The sequence below is a fragment of the Lynx rufus genome, unplaced genomic scaffold (assembly GCF_022079265.1).
Source record: "Lynx rufus isolate CCGP_SWC_20201006 ecotype Redwood Valley unplaced genomic scaffold, mLynRuf1.p SCAF_3, whole genome shotgun sequence".
Classification (NCBI taxonomy): domain Eukaryota; kingdom Metazoa; phylum Chordata; class Mammalia; order Carnivora; family Felidae; genus Lynx; species Lynx rufus.
In genome coordinates, this window is record NW_025814845.1 from 149,862,478 (window position 1) to 149,880,850 (window position 18,373).

General features: G+C 42.9%; 1 protein-coding gene across 3 annotated transcripts in view; it reads right to left on the reverse strand.

Annotated features, from left to right (window-relative positions):
* Positions 1–18,373, reverse strand: part of FDFT1 (farnesyl-diphosphate farnesyltransferase 1) — a 40,504-nt gene that overhangs the window by 16,757 nt on the left and 5,374 nt on the right. Inside the window, exons 1-4 of one of the 3 annotated variants that reach the window (XR_006964345.1) lie at positions 13,978–14,433; positions 12,958–13,141; positions 6,221–6,349; positions 2,656–2,847 (exon numbers count right to left, since the gene is read on the reverse strand). Coding sequence is in view for 2 of the 3 variants with exons in the window: in XM_047091627.1 (XP_046947583.1) it covers positions 2,656–2,847; positions 6,221–6,349; positions 12,958–13,141; positions 13,978–14,342 (870 nt within the window). In the remaining variant the exon portion in view is untranslated. Of the gene's footprint in view, positions 1–2,655; positions 2,848–6,220; positions 6,350–12,957; positions 13,142–13,977; positions 14,436–18,373 lie in introns of those variants that run through there. The other 2 variants (XM_047091628.1, XM_047091627.1) reach the window with 2 other exon arrangements.

The window sequence follows — 18,373 nt, forward strand, 5'->3', positions numbered from 1 at the left end:
TTTAAACACATTTGATGTGTTTTAATCCACTGCCATTTTTATTCTTTTTTGGTACTCGAAGTGTTCCATATGTGGCCAGTGAAAGCCCCTTCAAATTGGATTGTGTGCCTCTTTATCCTGTACTTTTTACTTTGATAGTTCCCTTACTTTCTGGCATGACAGTATATTTCAAGCTCCTTTTATGTATTTTCTGCCCTTACTGTTCCTTATACTGGGAAATGGTATTAAAAGACCAAATTGGAACACCAGAGGTACATATTACTACTGGTTTGGTCATTGTTGCTAAACAGAGGTAGACTTTTTTTTTTTTTTTTTTAAGAATCTGTATCATGAGTTCATACTGATATTTCCAATTCAGTTCAGGATTATGGGAGTTTCGCTTAACTTGTTTCCTATTTGTATCTTGTATTTTAGACTGAAAAACCTTGGTTCTTAGACTGATAAGAACACAATTGCCTATTTACTTTATGTTACCAAGTTTCTGTAATAGTTTCAGTATTTCAACAAAAATATTCACAATATGATTACTGAAAACCTTTTATTACTTTTGGTTTATCCTTCCATTTAAACTCTGCTGTTGAGATAAGTCAGAGAAAGACAAATACCACATGATTGCACGCATATGTGGAATTTGACAAAACAGATGAACATACAGGAAAAGGAGGAAAAAAAGGAAACAAACCACATGAGACGTTTAATGATTGAGAACAAACTGGAATGTTGGTGGAAGGAGGTGGGTGGGAGATGGGCTAGATGGGTGATGGGTACTAAGGAGGGCACTTGTGATGAGCACTGGGTGTTGTATGTAAGTGATCAGTCACTAAATTCTACTGAAACCAATACTGCACTGTATGTTCACTAACTAAAATTTTAATAAAAAGTAAAAAACCAAAACACAAAACTATGGTGTTGTGCACCTGTTTTTTTCATTTAATAATATAGCCTGGAGATTACTCCATAATAGTATAGTTCTTCTTGTGCTCCACCAGGTGAATACACCATAGGTTCATTCAACCAGTCCTGTGTAGAGGAACATCCGGGTTGTTAATAAATTGTAACTATTACAAACAACACTGAATCCATATGCTCCCATATGAGTCATTTGCCAAACTGCCAGGCCTCAGGGCTGTACCAGTATACGCTCACCAGCCACACAAGAGTGCCTGGTTCCCCAATCTTGCTTCATTCAGGCCTATCAAACTTTTGACTGCCAGTCCAATGCAAGAAATAGTATCTCAGGATTCTTTTATATCTTTTTTGGGTTAGGCTATTTGAACTGACATTCATTAAACACCCTGGGCTGCAGTTTATGTCACTTCATGCACACCACCACCCTGTGGTATAAACTATTCAATTTTACAGAAAGAGGGAAGTGAAATGTGTGCAGGACTGCAGAGCTGGTACTCATGAACCACACTTGGGTGATGCGCTTGTGTGAGAAGCAGGGTCATACGGTGGACAGGCCCTGGCAGGGATCCAGGAGACTGGGGCGTCCCTTCTAGCGGCCACTGACTCATTCACTGTAGGTCCTCACACGAATCTCTCCCCTTCTTTGAGGATTGGTGTCAAAGGAAGGGTGCGCAAGAGCTGCTTCCCAACCCTGCCTGCACAGTAGTCCCCTGGGAAGCTTGACAAACTACGGCGTCTCAGCCCAGGGTAGTTTTAATGTGAATTTTTCTCATTAGGAGTAAGATTGATTATCTTTTCAGCTGTTTAATGATCTTTCTTTCCTTGATCTGTTCTCATCTCTTTGTCCATTTTCCTATAGGGTAACTGGTCTTAACTTTTAGCAGTTTTTATTTGCGGCATAAGTTGCAAATATTTTCCCTACTTTGTCACCTTTTTTTTCCACTTTAAAACCACTTGGTTTTAGGAAACCATTTTATGGAAATCAATAGGCAAATGTAGGAAATAGTCATAAGATTTTCTAGCTTTCCAGGGTGCCTGGGTGGCTCAGTTAGAAGACTCTTGATCTTGAGGTCGTGAGTCTGAGCCCCACATTGGGTGTAGAGATTACTTAAATTAAAAAAAAAAAAAAAGGAAAAATATTTTATAGCTTTCTTTCTGAATAAAACCAATGTCCAAGTCTTTCCTTTCCCTGTTTTTTTAAAATTGAGTCAAAGATCAACTCTGGTCTCTTATAATGAACATCTGTAGTTTCTGTCTATTTAGCATCTTTCTTCCTGGGGTGGGTGGGGGGAATCCATCTATGTGTGTTGGGCAGAGATAATCCAGGTCTGGCCAAAGTATTCAGCCCTCTGGCTACAGCAGCTGATTATGGGATGGGCACAGGAACCAAGCCCCACCAAGTAGGCCTTCCTAAGGACTTTTCTGTTAAGCTAATAAGTTGTGAGTCATGGGTTGTTACACCTACTACTTGGGAGAAAGCCTGTCCAAGAGATAGAAAGAAGGGGGAAAAGCCACACACACACACACACACAAACATACACACACACGCACACACACACACACGACTGAACCTGTGGATTTGGCCAGTCCACCCTGAAGCAAACTAAATCTTAACCTGTTTTATACACTCTCTTCCGTTGTCTCAGGCAGTTTGATTCATGTTTCTATCACTTGCAACCAAAAGATTTGTTTTGTGTTCAGAAAAGTATTTGACATTATTTTTCCCAAATCCCCTAACTCTGTTACCTCTTGAGGCCAAAACTCTCTTCCTTCTCGTTGGTCTTCCAGATAATCACGAATGATGTTTGTTTTCTGCAGAAACAGGCCCATAGAATTGGCACGTTCTACATCTTCACCAACTAGGGGATCCTCTAACTCTGAGGCTGAGAACAGACGGGAAAGGCCAATTCCCACCAGCCCGGCGACATAGTGACAGTACTGTAAAAGATTATTTTTAAAGTACTTTAATACGTATTTACTGACATGAAAACAGTAAAGATCATTAACTACAAAAGCAAAAACAAAAACAGGTTCCAAACAGAAAGTACAACATCTCATTTTGATTCAGACACAAATATACACTATGGACATATAAGGAATAAAAAAACATCCAAAAAGGATGTGCAGAGATCTCTGATCTCTGGCTCGTGTGATGTTTTTATTTGTTTCACCTGCATTTTCTGTATTGCTACTGTGAACATGCATTACTTCTTGAATAAAAGGTTACTGAAAAAATAAACTAGTACAGTAAACTTTTTGAGATCTAAAATTGAGGGTGAAGGCCATAGGGAATTAGGAATATTCTAATAGAAACTAGAATAGTAAGTAGAGTTTAATATTGAAGACATTTAGAGATCTGGCAGTGTCTCAAAATCTTCATTATACAGAAGAACAAAGTACAACTACTATGTTCTCGACACTGTTTTAAGCACTCTGCATATTCAGTCCTCACAAACACCTTTATGAGGCACGTATTATTTTAAAAAAATTTTTAATGTTTGGGGCGCCTGGGTGGCGCAGTCGGTTAAGCATCCGACTTCAGCCAGGTCACGATCTCGCGGTCCGTGAGTTCGAGCCCAGCGTCGGGCTCTGGGCTGATGGCTCAGAGCCTGGAGCCTGTTTCCGATTCTGTGTCTCCCTCTCTCTCTGCCCCTCCCCCGTTCATGCTCTGTCTCTCTCTGTCCCAAAAATAAATAAACGTTGAGAAAAAAAATTTTTTTTAAAATTTTTAATGTTTGTTTATTTTTGAGAGAAGACAGAAGAGCGGGGGAGGGGCAGAGAGAGAGAAAGAGAAGATCCAAAGCAGGCTCTGTGCTGACAGCAGAGCCCAATGCAGGGCTTGAACTCACGAACCGTGAAATCATGACCTAAGCTGAAGTCTGACACTGAACCGACTGAGCCACCCAGCACCCTGAGGCATGTATTATCATTACCACCATTTTAGGAAGCTGGGACAGAAAAGAAGTCAGTTAATTGTCCAAGATCACTCATCTGAGAAGTCAGAGGCCAGGGACTCAAAGCCAGGTGGTCTGGCTTAAAGGCAGGATTTAACAATTTCGATAAAACTGCCTCTCCTAAAAAGAGATCTTGGCAAACGTCATTCTTAATCGTCAAAGACTTTTTCTCCATAAAAGTGGCTTGTCAAGCTATCCTCTCCTGAGAAGAGTATTGCAAGACAACTTAATGCAATACTCTTATGAAATTAATGTCCATTAGACAATTTTAGAAGTGGAGGGCAGTTAAAGGTACACTCTGGGGAGGACATTAGAAAGGGTAAACATTAGGGAAAGACCACAGAGGAGGGTCTTTGGTTGAAAGTAACACAAAGCCAGAGACCAATCAAGGGGCACAATGAAACGGCAAAAAGAATGCACTCGAAATACGGTCTAGGAAAGGAAGAATCTGGAAAGAGTAAAGATATGCTAAAATTAGACAGAAATGAGCTGTGGGAAACTATAAATTTCCAAAGAACTACTAGAAACTAAAAAACATGAGTACATCCATAGAGCTGTCCAAGGAAAAGTATATTTTAAGATAATGGTTCTTTGGATAGAAATATTCCTAGAATGGAGGTAGTCCTCCTCCTCCACAGTTAAAGAGAGAGGGGGAAATCATTAAAGTACTGATCTAATCAGAACTTGTATTCAACAACCAATCATTAGGTTCCTTGTGTAGGTCTGCAGGGCAGAAAAGGAAGCTACCATGCAGCTAACGAGTGCTGATTCTTGGCCAGGAGTTCTTTCAGCTTTAACTTTAAATTGATCAACTGATAGCCCAGCAGCAGTCACACGCATGCTCATCTGGAGAGCATAAGCCAGCAGTTCCAAAGACGTTGCCAGCAAGTTTTGATGACTGAAGGATTAAGAGGCCGGACTTTGGACCTACACTCACCCAATGCATATGTATGCAGTAGTGTCTCTTCTGAGATCCCAACCTGAATACCATTAAAGATACAAAATACGTACACAATTCAGATGATTAAAATGTCTTTGCCTCCACTAGGGTGACGAAGAAGGCTCACAAACACCATGCCTATGGAAAATGGGCAAGACCTCTCCCTTCTATCCTGTATTCTGATGTTTACTTTAGTCCCCAGAGTCAATTAGGTCACTTTGTCTAGAAAAGCACTCTCTCCCTGCCCCCTACTCCTACCCTGGCTAATATCCTCCTCAGCTGCTGCTCAGGAATAAACTCAGGCCAAATAAAAGCCATTATAATTTTATCTGCCACATCATCTGCTCTCATAGCCCTTTCCAGCTACTCTGTCTCCTGAAGAAGATAACCTCATCCATGTGAGGTCTCCCACCGCTAATCCCCGCAAATACCCATTTATAACCACCATAGGAATTGGGGGAGGGAGGTCAAGAAACTTGGAACATCTCATACTGTGTTAATTCTGTAAGGAGATGATGGGAAAGAAAAAGGTAAGGTGTTGGAGAGGTGCTCACTCCTCAGCACAACACACCCAAGATCCAAAGTCACTATCTTTGGTTTCTCATTAAACTTGTTTTTGTTTCTAAGGAAACACACATACAAATTTAACAGTTTGAGGGATGTCTACTTCTCCCAAACAAATGGGGTCAAGCTGGCACTGAGTTTAAAAGTAATCTTGGGTAGGGGCACTTGGATGACTCAGTCCGTGAAGCATCTGACTCTGGATTTCGGTTCAGATCATAAGCTCACAGTTTGCGAGACTGAGCCCCACAGTTTGTGAGATCGAGCCTCTGGGTATCAGTATAGAGCCTGCTTGGGATTCTCTCCCCGCCCCCATCCCTCCCCCTCCTCATGCTCTCTCTCTCAAAATACATAAACTTTAAATGAATGAATAAATAAACAAATAAAATGTAATCTTGTGTTAAGATGGAACTGGAGAAAGGATTCAGATACTAAGGTGTGTACACATACACATGTACTCAGAAACGGAAGAAAATAATAAAAAAAAAACATTTTTAAGATATGAAAACCACTGATATCTTTATACTACATGAAGCAATTTGGCCATTTATCTAAAATATCACAGTGAGTCAGAGACACTTTTAGAAGCTTAACATCTGTACCCCTGGGGCAAGTTGTATCTACTTTGGCCTGACTTACTGGTAAACTCCTTCTAGGGCATGGATTAGTTCAAGTATTCAAGGATAAGCCCCTATATTAAGTGTTTATGATGAGCCATTCAAACTAAACAGATGGGTTGTAAAAGCAGAAAACCTGGAACGGGTAGACAACTTTATCCCTCTTTCTGAACTTGACAGTGAACATCCTCAGCTCTGTCTCACGTACCACACACCAACACTGCTTTGTAACCGCTCACCTTGTCCCACTCCTGTTCGGATGTCACGTGTTTATCCAAAAACTCCGCCATCCCAAATCCCATTTTCCGGCAAATGTCAACAATCACCGTTTGATATTTCTCAGCCAGATTTCTAAACTCAAGGGAGATCTGAAATAGAAATCACACAAAAAACAGAGAAAATATGAAACATGTAGGTACATTGGGAACCAACATGGTTACCTATAGATTGTAAAACAAAGCAATAGTGGAACCCATTAAGGCTCCCAAATGATTCATCTATAAGCCTAACATCTAGGTTATGCTAGTCTATATACTGAATAATAAACTCAGAAATTTTATATTTATTAAAATAGAAGGGTCTAAAAATGCTAAGATTTCTACACTCAAAAGAAAATTCAAAATCTCACAACATGCTCACCTTTCCATTATATAATAAATAAGATGCCTCAATATAGAGTAGACATAAACATAAGAATTTTAGGAAGAATGCCCCATTTTAGACAAACCTCATGGGATGGGAGACTCATTCCTGCAAACATGTATCAAGCACTTCCCCCACAACAAGCATTGTTCTAGGCAATGGGGATACACAGCCTTGGAAAGGACCAGAAACTCATGCCCCTTGTACAGTTTACTGAGGAGATCAGCCAACCATTTTCTATCATCAATTCCCAAATTTCTATCTTGAAGTTATAGTGTCTCCCCTCTAGAAGGCTATACATTTTAATTCCTCAAACAACTCAATTTACCAACCTGAGGCATGCTACCCAACATTTTTTTCCATAGCCCAAACTCTAATGTAGAAATCATACTGATATTTTTTAAATTCACTGCTATTATACAAACGTCCTAAGTTCAAAGAAGTGTTTATAGGTGATCAAAACACAATATGGAAACACCATGAAACTTCATAAAATGCTACAAAATATTAATAGAGGCAACACACAATACTGAAAACAGTTAACAGACTTTATTAATCATCAGAAGTGTGACAATGACTTGGTCTGTGTTTGCAGAAATGTTAGAAAAACTTGTTCAAGAAACACCTATACGTAAGGACCTGAGGAAAAACCAGCTGGTGGCACAGCACGGGATTCAGAGGCCTAAGATATTTTACCATTACTCTGAATAACATAAACTGTTAAACCCCATAAGTCTGGGGTGCCTGGGTGGCTCAGTCGGTTGAGCTCAGGTCATCATCTCTTGGTTTGTGAGTTTAAGCCCCACATCAGGCTCGCCACTGTCAGTGCAAAAAAATCTCCGTCTCCCCCCAAAAATAAAAATTGAAATTAAAGGGGCGCCTGGGTGGCGCAGTCGGTTAAGCGTCCGACTTCAGCCAGGTCACGATCTCGCGGTCCGGGAGTTCGAGCCCCGCGTCAGGCTCTGGGCTGATGGCTCAGAGCCTGGAGCCTGTTTCCGATTCTGTGTCTCCCTCTCTCTCTGCCCCTCCCCCGTTCATGCTCTGTCTCTCTCTGTCCCAAAAATAAATAAACGTTGAAAAAAAAAAAATTAAAAAAAAAAAATTGAAATTAAAAACAATCCCAAAAGTCCATAAAATCAATCCAATCTTTCCAGAACACTGTTCTTTCCAGAACAGCTGGAAGACAAAGCCAAAAAGTCATTTCTATTATGGACTGAAACAAATGAGCAACTCTATCAAAGGGCATTTGAATCCCTGAATCTTCTTAGGACCCCATTCTTTCAACAGATCCTTGACTAGGTCATTCTGGTTATGAGAACAAAGACCAGTGAGGTGAGGAAAGAGGAGCGGCTTAGATTCTTAAAATCAAGCACACCAAAGGAAACACTTCACTGCTGACTGTGAACCATCCCCTTCAACAACTTTTTGGGACTTACCATTATCTACTTATAGAATTCAAAAAATGAAAACAAAAATATCTAGGAGGGCGCACGGGTGGCTCAGTGGGTTAAGGGTACAACTTCAGCTCAGGTCATGATCGCACAGTTCATGAGTTCAAGCCCCGCTTTCTGGCTCTGTGCTGACAGCTCAGAGCCTGGAGCCTGCTCCGGATTCTGTGTCTCCCTCTCTGTCTCTGCCCCTCCCCTGCTCATGCGCGGTCTGTCTCTCTAGCTCTCAAAAATAAACAAATATTAACGACAACAAAAAAAAGGGTGACAGTGAAGAGCCCTATGTTTTCCCAGACACCTGAGGGAGGGAGAGCACTAAGGGGCTCCTCCGTGCTTGGCACCCAGTTTCACATACTCTCTAGGAGCAACAGCAAGCTCTGTTGAGTGAAATGAGCCACAAGGGCGGTTTTTGTTTAAATATTTATTCATTTCTGGGAGAGCACAAGCGGGGGAGGGGCAGAGAGGCGGTCAGAAGATTTGAAGCAGGCTCTGCACTGACAGCACAGAGCTTGAGACGGGGATCGAACTCAGGACTGTGAGATCATGACCTGAGATGAATTCAGACACTCACCCAAATGAGCCACCCAGGCGCCCTGAGCCATGAGGACTTTTTACTGTCCCTCCAGGTAACTGTGCTTCACAACTACAGATTTCTAGGTCCTTGAGTCACACTCAAGGATAGCATGGTGAATCCGCTCGTATAATGGAGAAAGGCCAAACACCAAAGTAGGGGTCAAGGGTAGCAAGACATTTCCATTAACCTATACTAAAAATTCCCTATAAATTTCAGGACATTATGATCAAAACACCGGGTAATTCTACCTTCGCTTATTTGCCAAGTCCTGTTTTTGACCAATTTTTAAAAAGGCAGTAAATGGGGTGCCTGGTGGCTCAGTCGGTTAAGCGTCTGACTTCAGCTCAGGTCAGGATCTCACGGATCATTGAGTTTGAGCCCCACATCGGGCTCTCCGCTGTCAGCCCAGAGCCTGCTTCGGATCCTCTGTCTCCCTCTCTCTGCCCCTCCCCTGCTTGCATGTTTTCTCTCTCTCTCGAAAATAAAATAAATATTAAAATATATAATAAAAAAATAAAAGAGCAGTGAAATATGCCAGTGATTAAATATTAAAACTACATTAACAGAAAATCATACAAATAGTAAATCACTAATGCAATATACTTTGTAACTAATTCACAGCTCAATAAATATTATTATTGCTATTATCATTTAAAAATAACCCCATGTTATCTTGAAGACTGCTAGTTTCCACTAGTACCAGGTGAAAAAGATATCTCATCCATAATGTACAATGAGAGTTCTAGAAAGCCTGACTTTCAAGTATTGACCACTAAAGCATAAAATACCAGGTTCAATCTCAAGGCACACACATTGAGGAAGTGTGCACTTAGACAGAACTCTCTGTCTAGGCTTATGCCTAAAATCCACACTGCCTGGGATGAAAGTTATCTTAAAATTATCAGTCGCTTGTTAAACGAGTAACTTGTGAAACAGTACGTTCTGTTCTCCTGCCTTGACAGAGATACCTCCACAACAGCCTGAAGGCCTCAGGTTTGAATTTACAATTCCCTCAGGACTTGGTTCCGAAATGCAGCAGGGCAGACCACTGATCCCACTCCCAGGCTGCACCCACTCTGTCCAGCACGAGGAGGCCTAGGGGTGTGGTGGCTCAGGGAATTGAGGGTAGGGAATTCCAGACACTCAGAGCATAGTCTAGAAGGGGAGCTGAGAGTGAGGAGCCCCCCTTTTGCCTCAGAGTAAGGCCCTCCTTGCTTCAGTCTAAGAGCAGTACTGTGCAGGGCACCTGGGTGCCTCAGTCGGTTAAGCGTCTGACTTTGGCTCAGGTCATTGATCCCACAGTTTGTGAGTTTGAGCCCCGCATCCGGCTCTCTGCTATCAACTTGGAGCCCGCTTGAGATCCTCTGTCTCCCTCTCTCTCTACCCCTCCCCCACACCCTCTCTCTCAAAAGTAAATAATAAAACATAAAAAAAGAAATGGCTGTGTGCCATGTCTAAGAAAGAGCAGTACTGTGAGTGAGGCCAAGTTATCTATTCTGCCTTTAGGCCCTTGCCCAAAACTGACTGTCCGCCTAACCAGACGGCTTTACCTTTCAAACTGTGTATCTTATTTCAAGGAGATGGTGGGAGTGATCAGCATGTGCACAAACCTTTCCTTAAGAAAGTAACGCACCGTGAATTTCCATATATTTCTATCTCAATCGAACAAAAGGCTGAAAGGACCTCCAATTCAAAATTACACTCTCACAGGGCGCCTGGGCGGCTCAGTCTGTTAAGCGTCTGACTCTTAGTTTCAGCTTAGGTCACGATCTCATGGTTCATGAGTTCGAGTCCCGCATCAGGCTCTAGGCTGACAGCATGGAGCTTGCTTAGGATTCTCTCTCTCTGCCCCTCCCCTGTTCACTCCCTCTCTTTCTCTCAAAACAAATAAACCTTAAAAAAATTAAAAAACAAAACAAAACACAGTTACACTCTCACAAAACACCTAGCTCCCATAGATTTCACATTCATAAGGATATGAAGGGTTAACAACAGCAAAATAATGATGCCTGGCCTGTACTCTCTGCTCCCTTCTCCTCTTCCAGGGCTAGTCTCTGCTTTCAGGACAGAAGTGCCTGTCAGCTCTCACTCTACTCCCCAACACAGGAAAAGATAGATTTAATGGTGCAATTTTCTTGAACAAACTGTCGTTTTTCCATTGCAATGCAGTATTTATAAAGGAGAAGATTTTGGTTTTCTAAGCATATTGGAATTATCTAAACATTTATCAGCTCTACCCCCCAAAAATTATTCTAGCATTCACACATTTTCATATCCATTTTTTCTGAGTGGATAGGGGCACCTTGATTTTTAAAATACCTATGACATTTTCCCATGACTAGAAATTATTTGTTATGAATTTACTCAAGTCAAAAGTAGTTTGGAAGGTTTTTTTGGTTTTGGAGGCTCTAACTAGAATATCACTTTTTAAAGTGAGAATACACATCAATAATAAAGGCTCTGGGAGCAGGGCGCCTGGGTGGTTCAGTTGGTTAAGCATCTGACTTCGGCTCAGGTCATGATCTCACAGTTTGTGGGTTTGAGCCCCACATCAGGTTCTGTGCTGACAGCTCGGGGCCTGGAGCCTGCTTCGGATTCTGTGTCTCCCTCTCTGCCCCTTCCCCGCTCGCACTCTCTCTCTCTCTCTCTCTCTCTCAAAAATAAACAAATAAATAAATAAAGGCTCTGGGACTCTGTCTGCAGCACTTTCTCTGCATTAGTGGAGTGTCACAAGCTCATCAGTGAATGTCTGTGGATTTCCAGTCAGAGGAAACCCAACCTCTGCTCATGTGAGAGGTATCCTGGCAGAGTCAAATCACTGGTACCCTCTCTAGGTGAGAGCTCTAATTCCTCACCTAATTACGCGTCCCAGGTTCTTCTTCCTCTCTTGTATCATAGCAGTGCACTGGATCAGCTCCACCTATTAATTCCTCACAGACTTTTTCTTTTGGTTTGAATCATACCGTATTTTATTTTTGTCTTTGACAGTGAAGGTATGATCTCAGTACTCTGAAATAGCCCCTCCTCACCCAAGGAGTGGCTCAAACACTCTTCTGTAATGGGTGGATTCCTCCCCTCCCCACTGGAATATAGACCTGTTTCAATGGCAACAGCCACGTGAGGACTATTCTTCCCCCCAGATTCTAGAAATTGTGCATAAAAAGAAGGGCTTCTTTGGGCTCTTAGAGAACATGAGACTTTGCTAAATCAAACCTTTATATATAAGATATGAAAGAAACACTTATTTGTGTGATAAGACATACAAATTCCAGAAAAGACCTAATGACACGTGTAACATAAACTTGTCAATTTTCTAAAGCTCAAGAGTTTAATTATAACCCACTTTACTCCAACAAAATGGACTAAACACCTAGTATTTATAGAATACTTAGTATGCAGCAAGCAATCTTCTAAGTACTTTATGTTCATTTATTTATTTTATTTTAGAGAGGGAGCGTGAGTGGGAGAGAGGGGCAGAGGGAGACTGGGAGAGATAGACAGATAGAGAGAGACAATCTGAAGTAGGCTCCACCCTCAGCATGGAGCCCAATGCTGGGCTCTGTCTCATGACCCTGGGATCATGACCTGAGCTGAAACCAAGAGGTGGACACTCAACCAACCGAGCCATCCAGGCGTCCCTAAGTACTTTATACATATGAACTTATCAATCCTGAGAGCTCTTAACTTTACAAATGAGGAAACCAAGGCACAGACAAAGGCCATAAGTGGCAGGGCATCATTGTGCTTGTCAGTCCTCACCCCAGCTGCTAAGAGCCTGCTCCCTACCCCATGGCGACTACCCATCAAGAACAACATCAAGAACAACACATCCACACTACCAGGTTAAGGGTACCAGAAGCCTTCGGCTGTATTACGTGGCAACGGGTTTTGTGAACGAGCCTGAGAATCCATCTTTTACCACACTGGATTTAGAATGTGATTTTCTGAAGAAGGAAATACTGGACTTCTCAGCAGCATACTGGTAACAATAATAGAAGCTAACACCATTCTAACCTGTGTTAAATCTTAGAAATCTCACAGCAATACTATGGGTAGGGACGTATTATTATTATCCCTATAGATGAAGAAACTGACGTTTAGACAGGCTACATCACTAAGCACCGGTTACTAAGTGGAAGAGGTAGCAGTCTGGCTTCAGAGTCTTGGCTACCAGAGTTCTTTCCCAGCACAGTATATGACACTGTCCTCAGACTGCTTATTTACTGCTCTCTCCAGGTATGGGGGCTAGCTGCCAACTATATCATCAGTTATCAACACAACCATAGGCAGAAGACATTTGTAATTCCACTACCGTTGGGAAGTCCTCTAGCACTTGTCGATCCTTCTCCTTGCTCTCCATATACCGCCAGTCTGGTTCATAAAGGTAAGAGTGGAAGTTGTGCAACAGTGGGACCTTTTTTTCTACACTGATGGTCATGTCATCTTCCAGAGTGTCCAGAGCCCGGAGGACCAGATAAAATATGCATACCGCATGGCTGTAAAAAATGGAAGAACTATTAATGTAACAGATAAACATCCAAAGATACGTATTTTAAAATAACATGTCATGAATGCAAACCTCCTATAGCCTTACCTCTAAAGAACTCTGAAAGGAGAGCCAAACCCTTTTGTACTTAATGAGCCATCTCAGCTTTCTTTTCTTAGATGGGAGCAATGGACTTCAGTGGTTTATTTATAAAACACGAAATAAAAAACCTAGCAGCTGGATGTCACAACTACTCCCAGAATGAGTTACATTTAACTACTGTAGAACAACCATACAAAGATCAGCAAACCAAGTGTTTACATGGAGCAAATATTTTGCAGATTAAAATGTCAAAAGACGCTAAAACTTCTCGGTATAAATGCTATCATACACCAAGGCAATTGGTCTGGGTTCATGTATGCAGCCTGCACAGCAGCAACTTGGGGAGAATTAACCCCATATACTAGAATTGCAAAGCAGCATAAGGGAAGCCAAGAAAAAAAAATGCATGACCTCCTCAGAGACAGGTTCTGCTGCCAGGACTAAAAAAAGTTAATAAATGCCACCATCCACTCCCCCCCCCCTTCCTCCCCGCTTCCCTGAAGCTGGGCCCACAGGGCAACTACTGGATGGCTAACTGCCTGGAAGGGCATTCTAAAGTAAATACACGGGTGTTCCAACGAGACATTGCCTTCACTCAGGTGGGGCATGAGTGGGGCACGTTCTAGCTGAGCCACAAGCAGAGACTGAAATGATAGGGACTGTCAGAAAGTAGCTTCGAGTGGCTCAAAGTCCCCTGGAAAAGCCTTCTTGCCCCAAGCAAAAAGGAGCTGTCTGGCCACTCACCGCATTTCCCCATCCAGCGCCTCGATGACAGCTGCGAAACTGCGACTAGTCTGATTGAGATACTTGTAGCAAGTTTTCAAGCTGCTGCTGAGCGAATCCTGCGGGCAGAGAAGACACACGGCGGTGGGAGACGCGGCGGAGCAGGAGTGGGAATGGGGCAGGCGGCCGGCCACCGGCGGGCTCCGCAGCCTGCCGCAGACGCCCTCTCCGCGCGGCCAGTCCTTGGAGGGCCAGGCGGCGGGAGGCAAGGGGCAGCCGCGTGGCGGGGAGCCCGCGCCCGTACCCCGGGGCGCCGCGGCGGGGCTCAGCACCAAGGTCCGCTTGAACAGGGACATGGCCTTGGTGCCGCAGGCGGCTGCTGCCATGGAAATGCAGGGCTGGCGTAGAATTTTTCCTCCATAGACCCGAGCCGATCCGGGAGGCGCGCCCCAGAGGGCGGGGCGGGCTCTCCCTCCACCCCACCAGGCCAGCACGGTAGGCCCAGCGGCTGCGCGCCTCCGCCTGCCCCGCCCACCCAGTCGGGGGGCCACCGCCCTCCTGAGGTCAGCCCCGCCCCCGCGGTCCCGGGGCTGGAGACCCCTCCACCACCCCCACCTTCCTCCCGGTCTTCCCCGAGGCCGCAGAACCCACTGATGGCTGGCGGAGCCCTGTCCACTCTGCCAAGCTGGCTTTTCCTCCTGATGACAGAACCTCTCCTTGACCAAACTTAAGTCGGGCTCTCTGAACCTTACATTTCTGTGCTTGTGCCTATCCCCGCAACGCCCAAATTTAGCAATAATCCTGCTACCGATCACCTTGACCGTCCTGCAGGGTTCCTCATCTCCCATCATCCCATCGCCCTGGCCTGCCTCCAGCAAGAATCCCTTTAGGTTAGATCCTTTAGCTAGAACACCCCTCACCCCAGATGTTTCATCTCAGTCATTTTCCATCCACCGACCCCTTCACTCTGCTCCTTGGCTAGAAATCCCCACTCTTCCTTGTCGTATTCGAAATTGAGCCCAAGTCTACACTGGGGTCTCTTTTCCCCTTTAGTTTTTCCGAATAAAACCTGTTTCTCGCACTTTACTGTCCACCTCTAGCTTTTAACACCTGTTGAACATCTTCTATCCCCTGGAAAGCTAGCAGTTACTTTTAATATTTCTAATCCTCTTTCTCTTTCAAACTAGTGAGCTGTAATGAGCTGCTTCCTGAACTTTACTCTTCCCTAAGGAAAACGAGAATCATTTTTCTAGAAAAAAAAAAAAAGCCATGTTTTCAATTCAAGCACATCTCAAAGAATTGCTGACTGTGTGTGTATGTGTGTGTTTTACAGACTTTAATTTTAGAGCTATTTTACGTTCACAAGAGAATTCAGTGTGAAGTACAGAGTTTCCATATACTTACTCTCCCCCCAACCCCAGTCTCTTCACTGTCTTTGTAAGAGAAGGAAACATTTGAAATATCAAACAGGACAGTGGTTAAAAATATACATATGGCATATCACTAGTTGGATATACCACTTTGGAATGTTAACAATGAACCCTGAACCCCAGTGGACCCATGTCCTTTTCATATGTGTATATTAACTAAATTTCCTATCATGGATGCATATCATACTGTCAAGAGAGTTAACCTTTAAAAAAAATATCATATACTCATGAGAATTTCATTTCAGTTCAATTAAAAAAATGTTCAATTAAAAAAATGTTCAATTAAAAAAATTATTAGTAAAGGGGTGCCTGGGTGGCTCAATTGGTTAGGCCTCCGACTTTGGCTCAGGTGGTTTGTGGTTTGAGTCCTGTGTGGGGCTCTGGGCTGATGGCTCAGAGCCTGGAGCCTGCTTTGGATTCTGTGTCTCCCTCTCTCTATGCCCCTCCCCTGCTCACGCTCTCTCTCTCTCTTTCTCTCAAAAATAAATAAACATTTTAAAAAACTTTAATTATTAATAAAAATTAATATTTACTGAGTACTGTATATTAGTAAAATCATTTAGTGCAGTGTCTGGCATATAAAAATACTCAGTGAAGGTATGATGAATAAATGAATACATTCAGAGTATTTAAAAACCATTCACCAACTCCTTCCCTCTCAAGTGTGGAGAGGCAAGGCTTCACAATGAAACAAAAGAAACAGAACAACAGCTATTACTGATCTCCATGGCAAGCTCTCCACATAAACTGTTGTTACCAGGCCACAATGATGCCTTTCTCCGCACTGCTAAATGTTTTAATCCTCAGCTATACCTAATGGCTTTGGGGCTGATTTCTAACCATGAGTTCCATTAAAAAGCTGGGCAGCAGCAACCTTAAAGAATACTACCCCTCCTTACCAACACCTCCTCCACTCTTAAAACAAAGTCAATAACTCCCTTCCCTATCTCCTTCCATCATTCTTTTTCGGCCACCTATTTGTTTCAGTTCCTCGCTCTGAACAGTAAATTCTTCAAATTATCAAGAAGATATAGGAAGCTCTAACTACTAAACACTGGAAAAAACTCTGCTCACTATAAAAATTTCCACTGCTTGATTCACATGAGTTGGCAGGCAGGGGAGGGTGGAAAAAAAGTCTAGGGCTAACTGCTGCCTGTCCCTAGAGCCTCCTGACATTATCCATTGCTGTCTGAGATGAAGTACACTCCAGAGAACTCTCAAGTAAGAGAAAACAGGGATGAAGGGCATTTGGAGGAAGAGTGTGCAGTGGCCAGAAATGCAAGACTGAGCTTCCAGGACTGGGGCTCCAGCCTCAAGTTCCACAAGCTACCAACCCTTCTGACAGCTTTCCTTAAGACTTTAACACAGATCGCCCAGAATAGGGAGAAACCCTATACACGAAGCCAAATTTATGTAACAATAAGATTAATAACTACCATATGCTGGGCAGATACTACGTGCTAAGCACAATACAGACATTACCTTTTACCCATACAAAACGCTTTAAGGAAGATATTACAGACCTACACCCACCTACATCGAATCTTCATGGCCAGATGCGTGCAGAATTCAGAATTTTTAGTGTTGTAGAAAGCAGGCAATAAGAAGCACATACAGCCTCAGTTGTTATGGAGTAACGTCCCATAATTAATTGTTAATATTTCTTCTGCACAGCAGTGTGAATATACTAAGCCAGGATCATTTTGATTCAGGGCAGGTTTGCTGCCAAATGATTTTGAGCCACATTTATGAAAACGCTCCTCATTTTCAGACCATTTGCCAGTTGGGAAATTGTGGCCAAGGGCCTGTGATCAATATTTCTACTTTATAGATGAAGAAACTGCTGCCTGGAGCTTAAGTTACCAAAAGTTATTCAGCTAAGAGTCAGGATTTAGACTTGATAGAAGCCAGAAATGCATCATTATGAAACATCTGCTTTTTCCACTATGTGCCCCTCTGAGTGATGTCATACAACTTGCAGGTGGCAGCAAGTCCCTATTTACTGAAACGCTCCTAAAAATTCAGTATAAATTAAGTTTACTGAACCCTGAATCCTACAGCCAAATCCTTTTGTGACAGAAATAGTCAGCCGTCAATATCTATGAAGTGTACATTTCCCCCCAGTTTCTTTGTTAATTAAGAGAGAAACTAAGAGCATGTTAAGCTAAGGAAAACGTATGGTCCTATGTTTCCTCTATTTAACTATTTTCTTTTTTAATGGCTCTTTGGGCTTAAAAAGGACTCAGAAAAGCTGCAGGCAACAAAACAAATAATATTATACTGTATTGTTCATCAAATCTTGAAGCTAGAAGAGTCTCACTTAAAAAGAAAATCAAGAGATTATAGCGTGGAAGGTCTTTCTCCTACCTCCTTACCACTTCTCTCTCTAGGAATAACCAAGGCTACCATTTCCTCCAACACTCTTATTTGATAGAGGAGACTTGAGAATGAGAGAAGTCAAGTCTCTAGACTCTGGGGTAAGGGGTGCTAACCCCCACATTGTAGAAAATCTGCATGTAACTTTTGATTCCCCAAAACCTTAACTACTATTAACCTACTGATGACCAAAAGCCTTACTGATAGCATAAAGTCAGTTAACAAATAATTTCGTATGTCATACGTGTAAGTTTGAGAAAAGAAAATGTTATTAAGAAAATCCTAAGGTCGGGGGGGGGGGGGGGGAACACCTGAGTGGCTCAGTTGGTTAAGCATCGGACTTCAGCTCAGGTCATGACCTCAGTTTGTGAGTTTGAGCCCCACACTGGACTCTCTGCTGTCAGCACAGCAGAGCCTGCTTGAGATCCTCTGTCCCCCTCTCTGTCCCTCCTCCACTAGCGCTCTCTCTCTCTCTCTCAAAAATAAACAAACTTAATGGGGCGCCTGGGTGGCTCAGTCGGTTAAGCGTCTGACTTCGGCTCAGGTCATGATCTCATGGTTTGTGAGTTCGAGCCCAGCTTTGGCCTCTGTGCTGACAGCTCGGAGCCTGG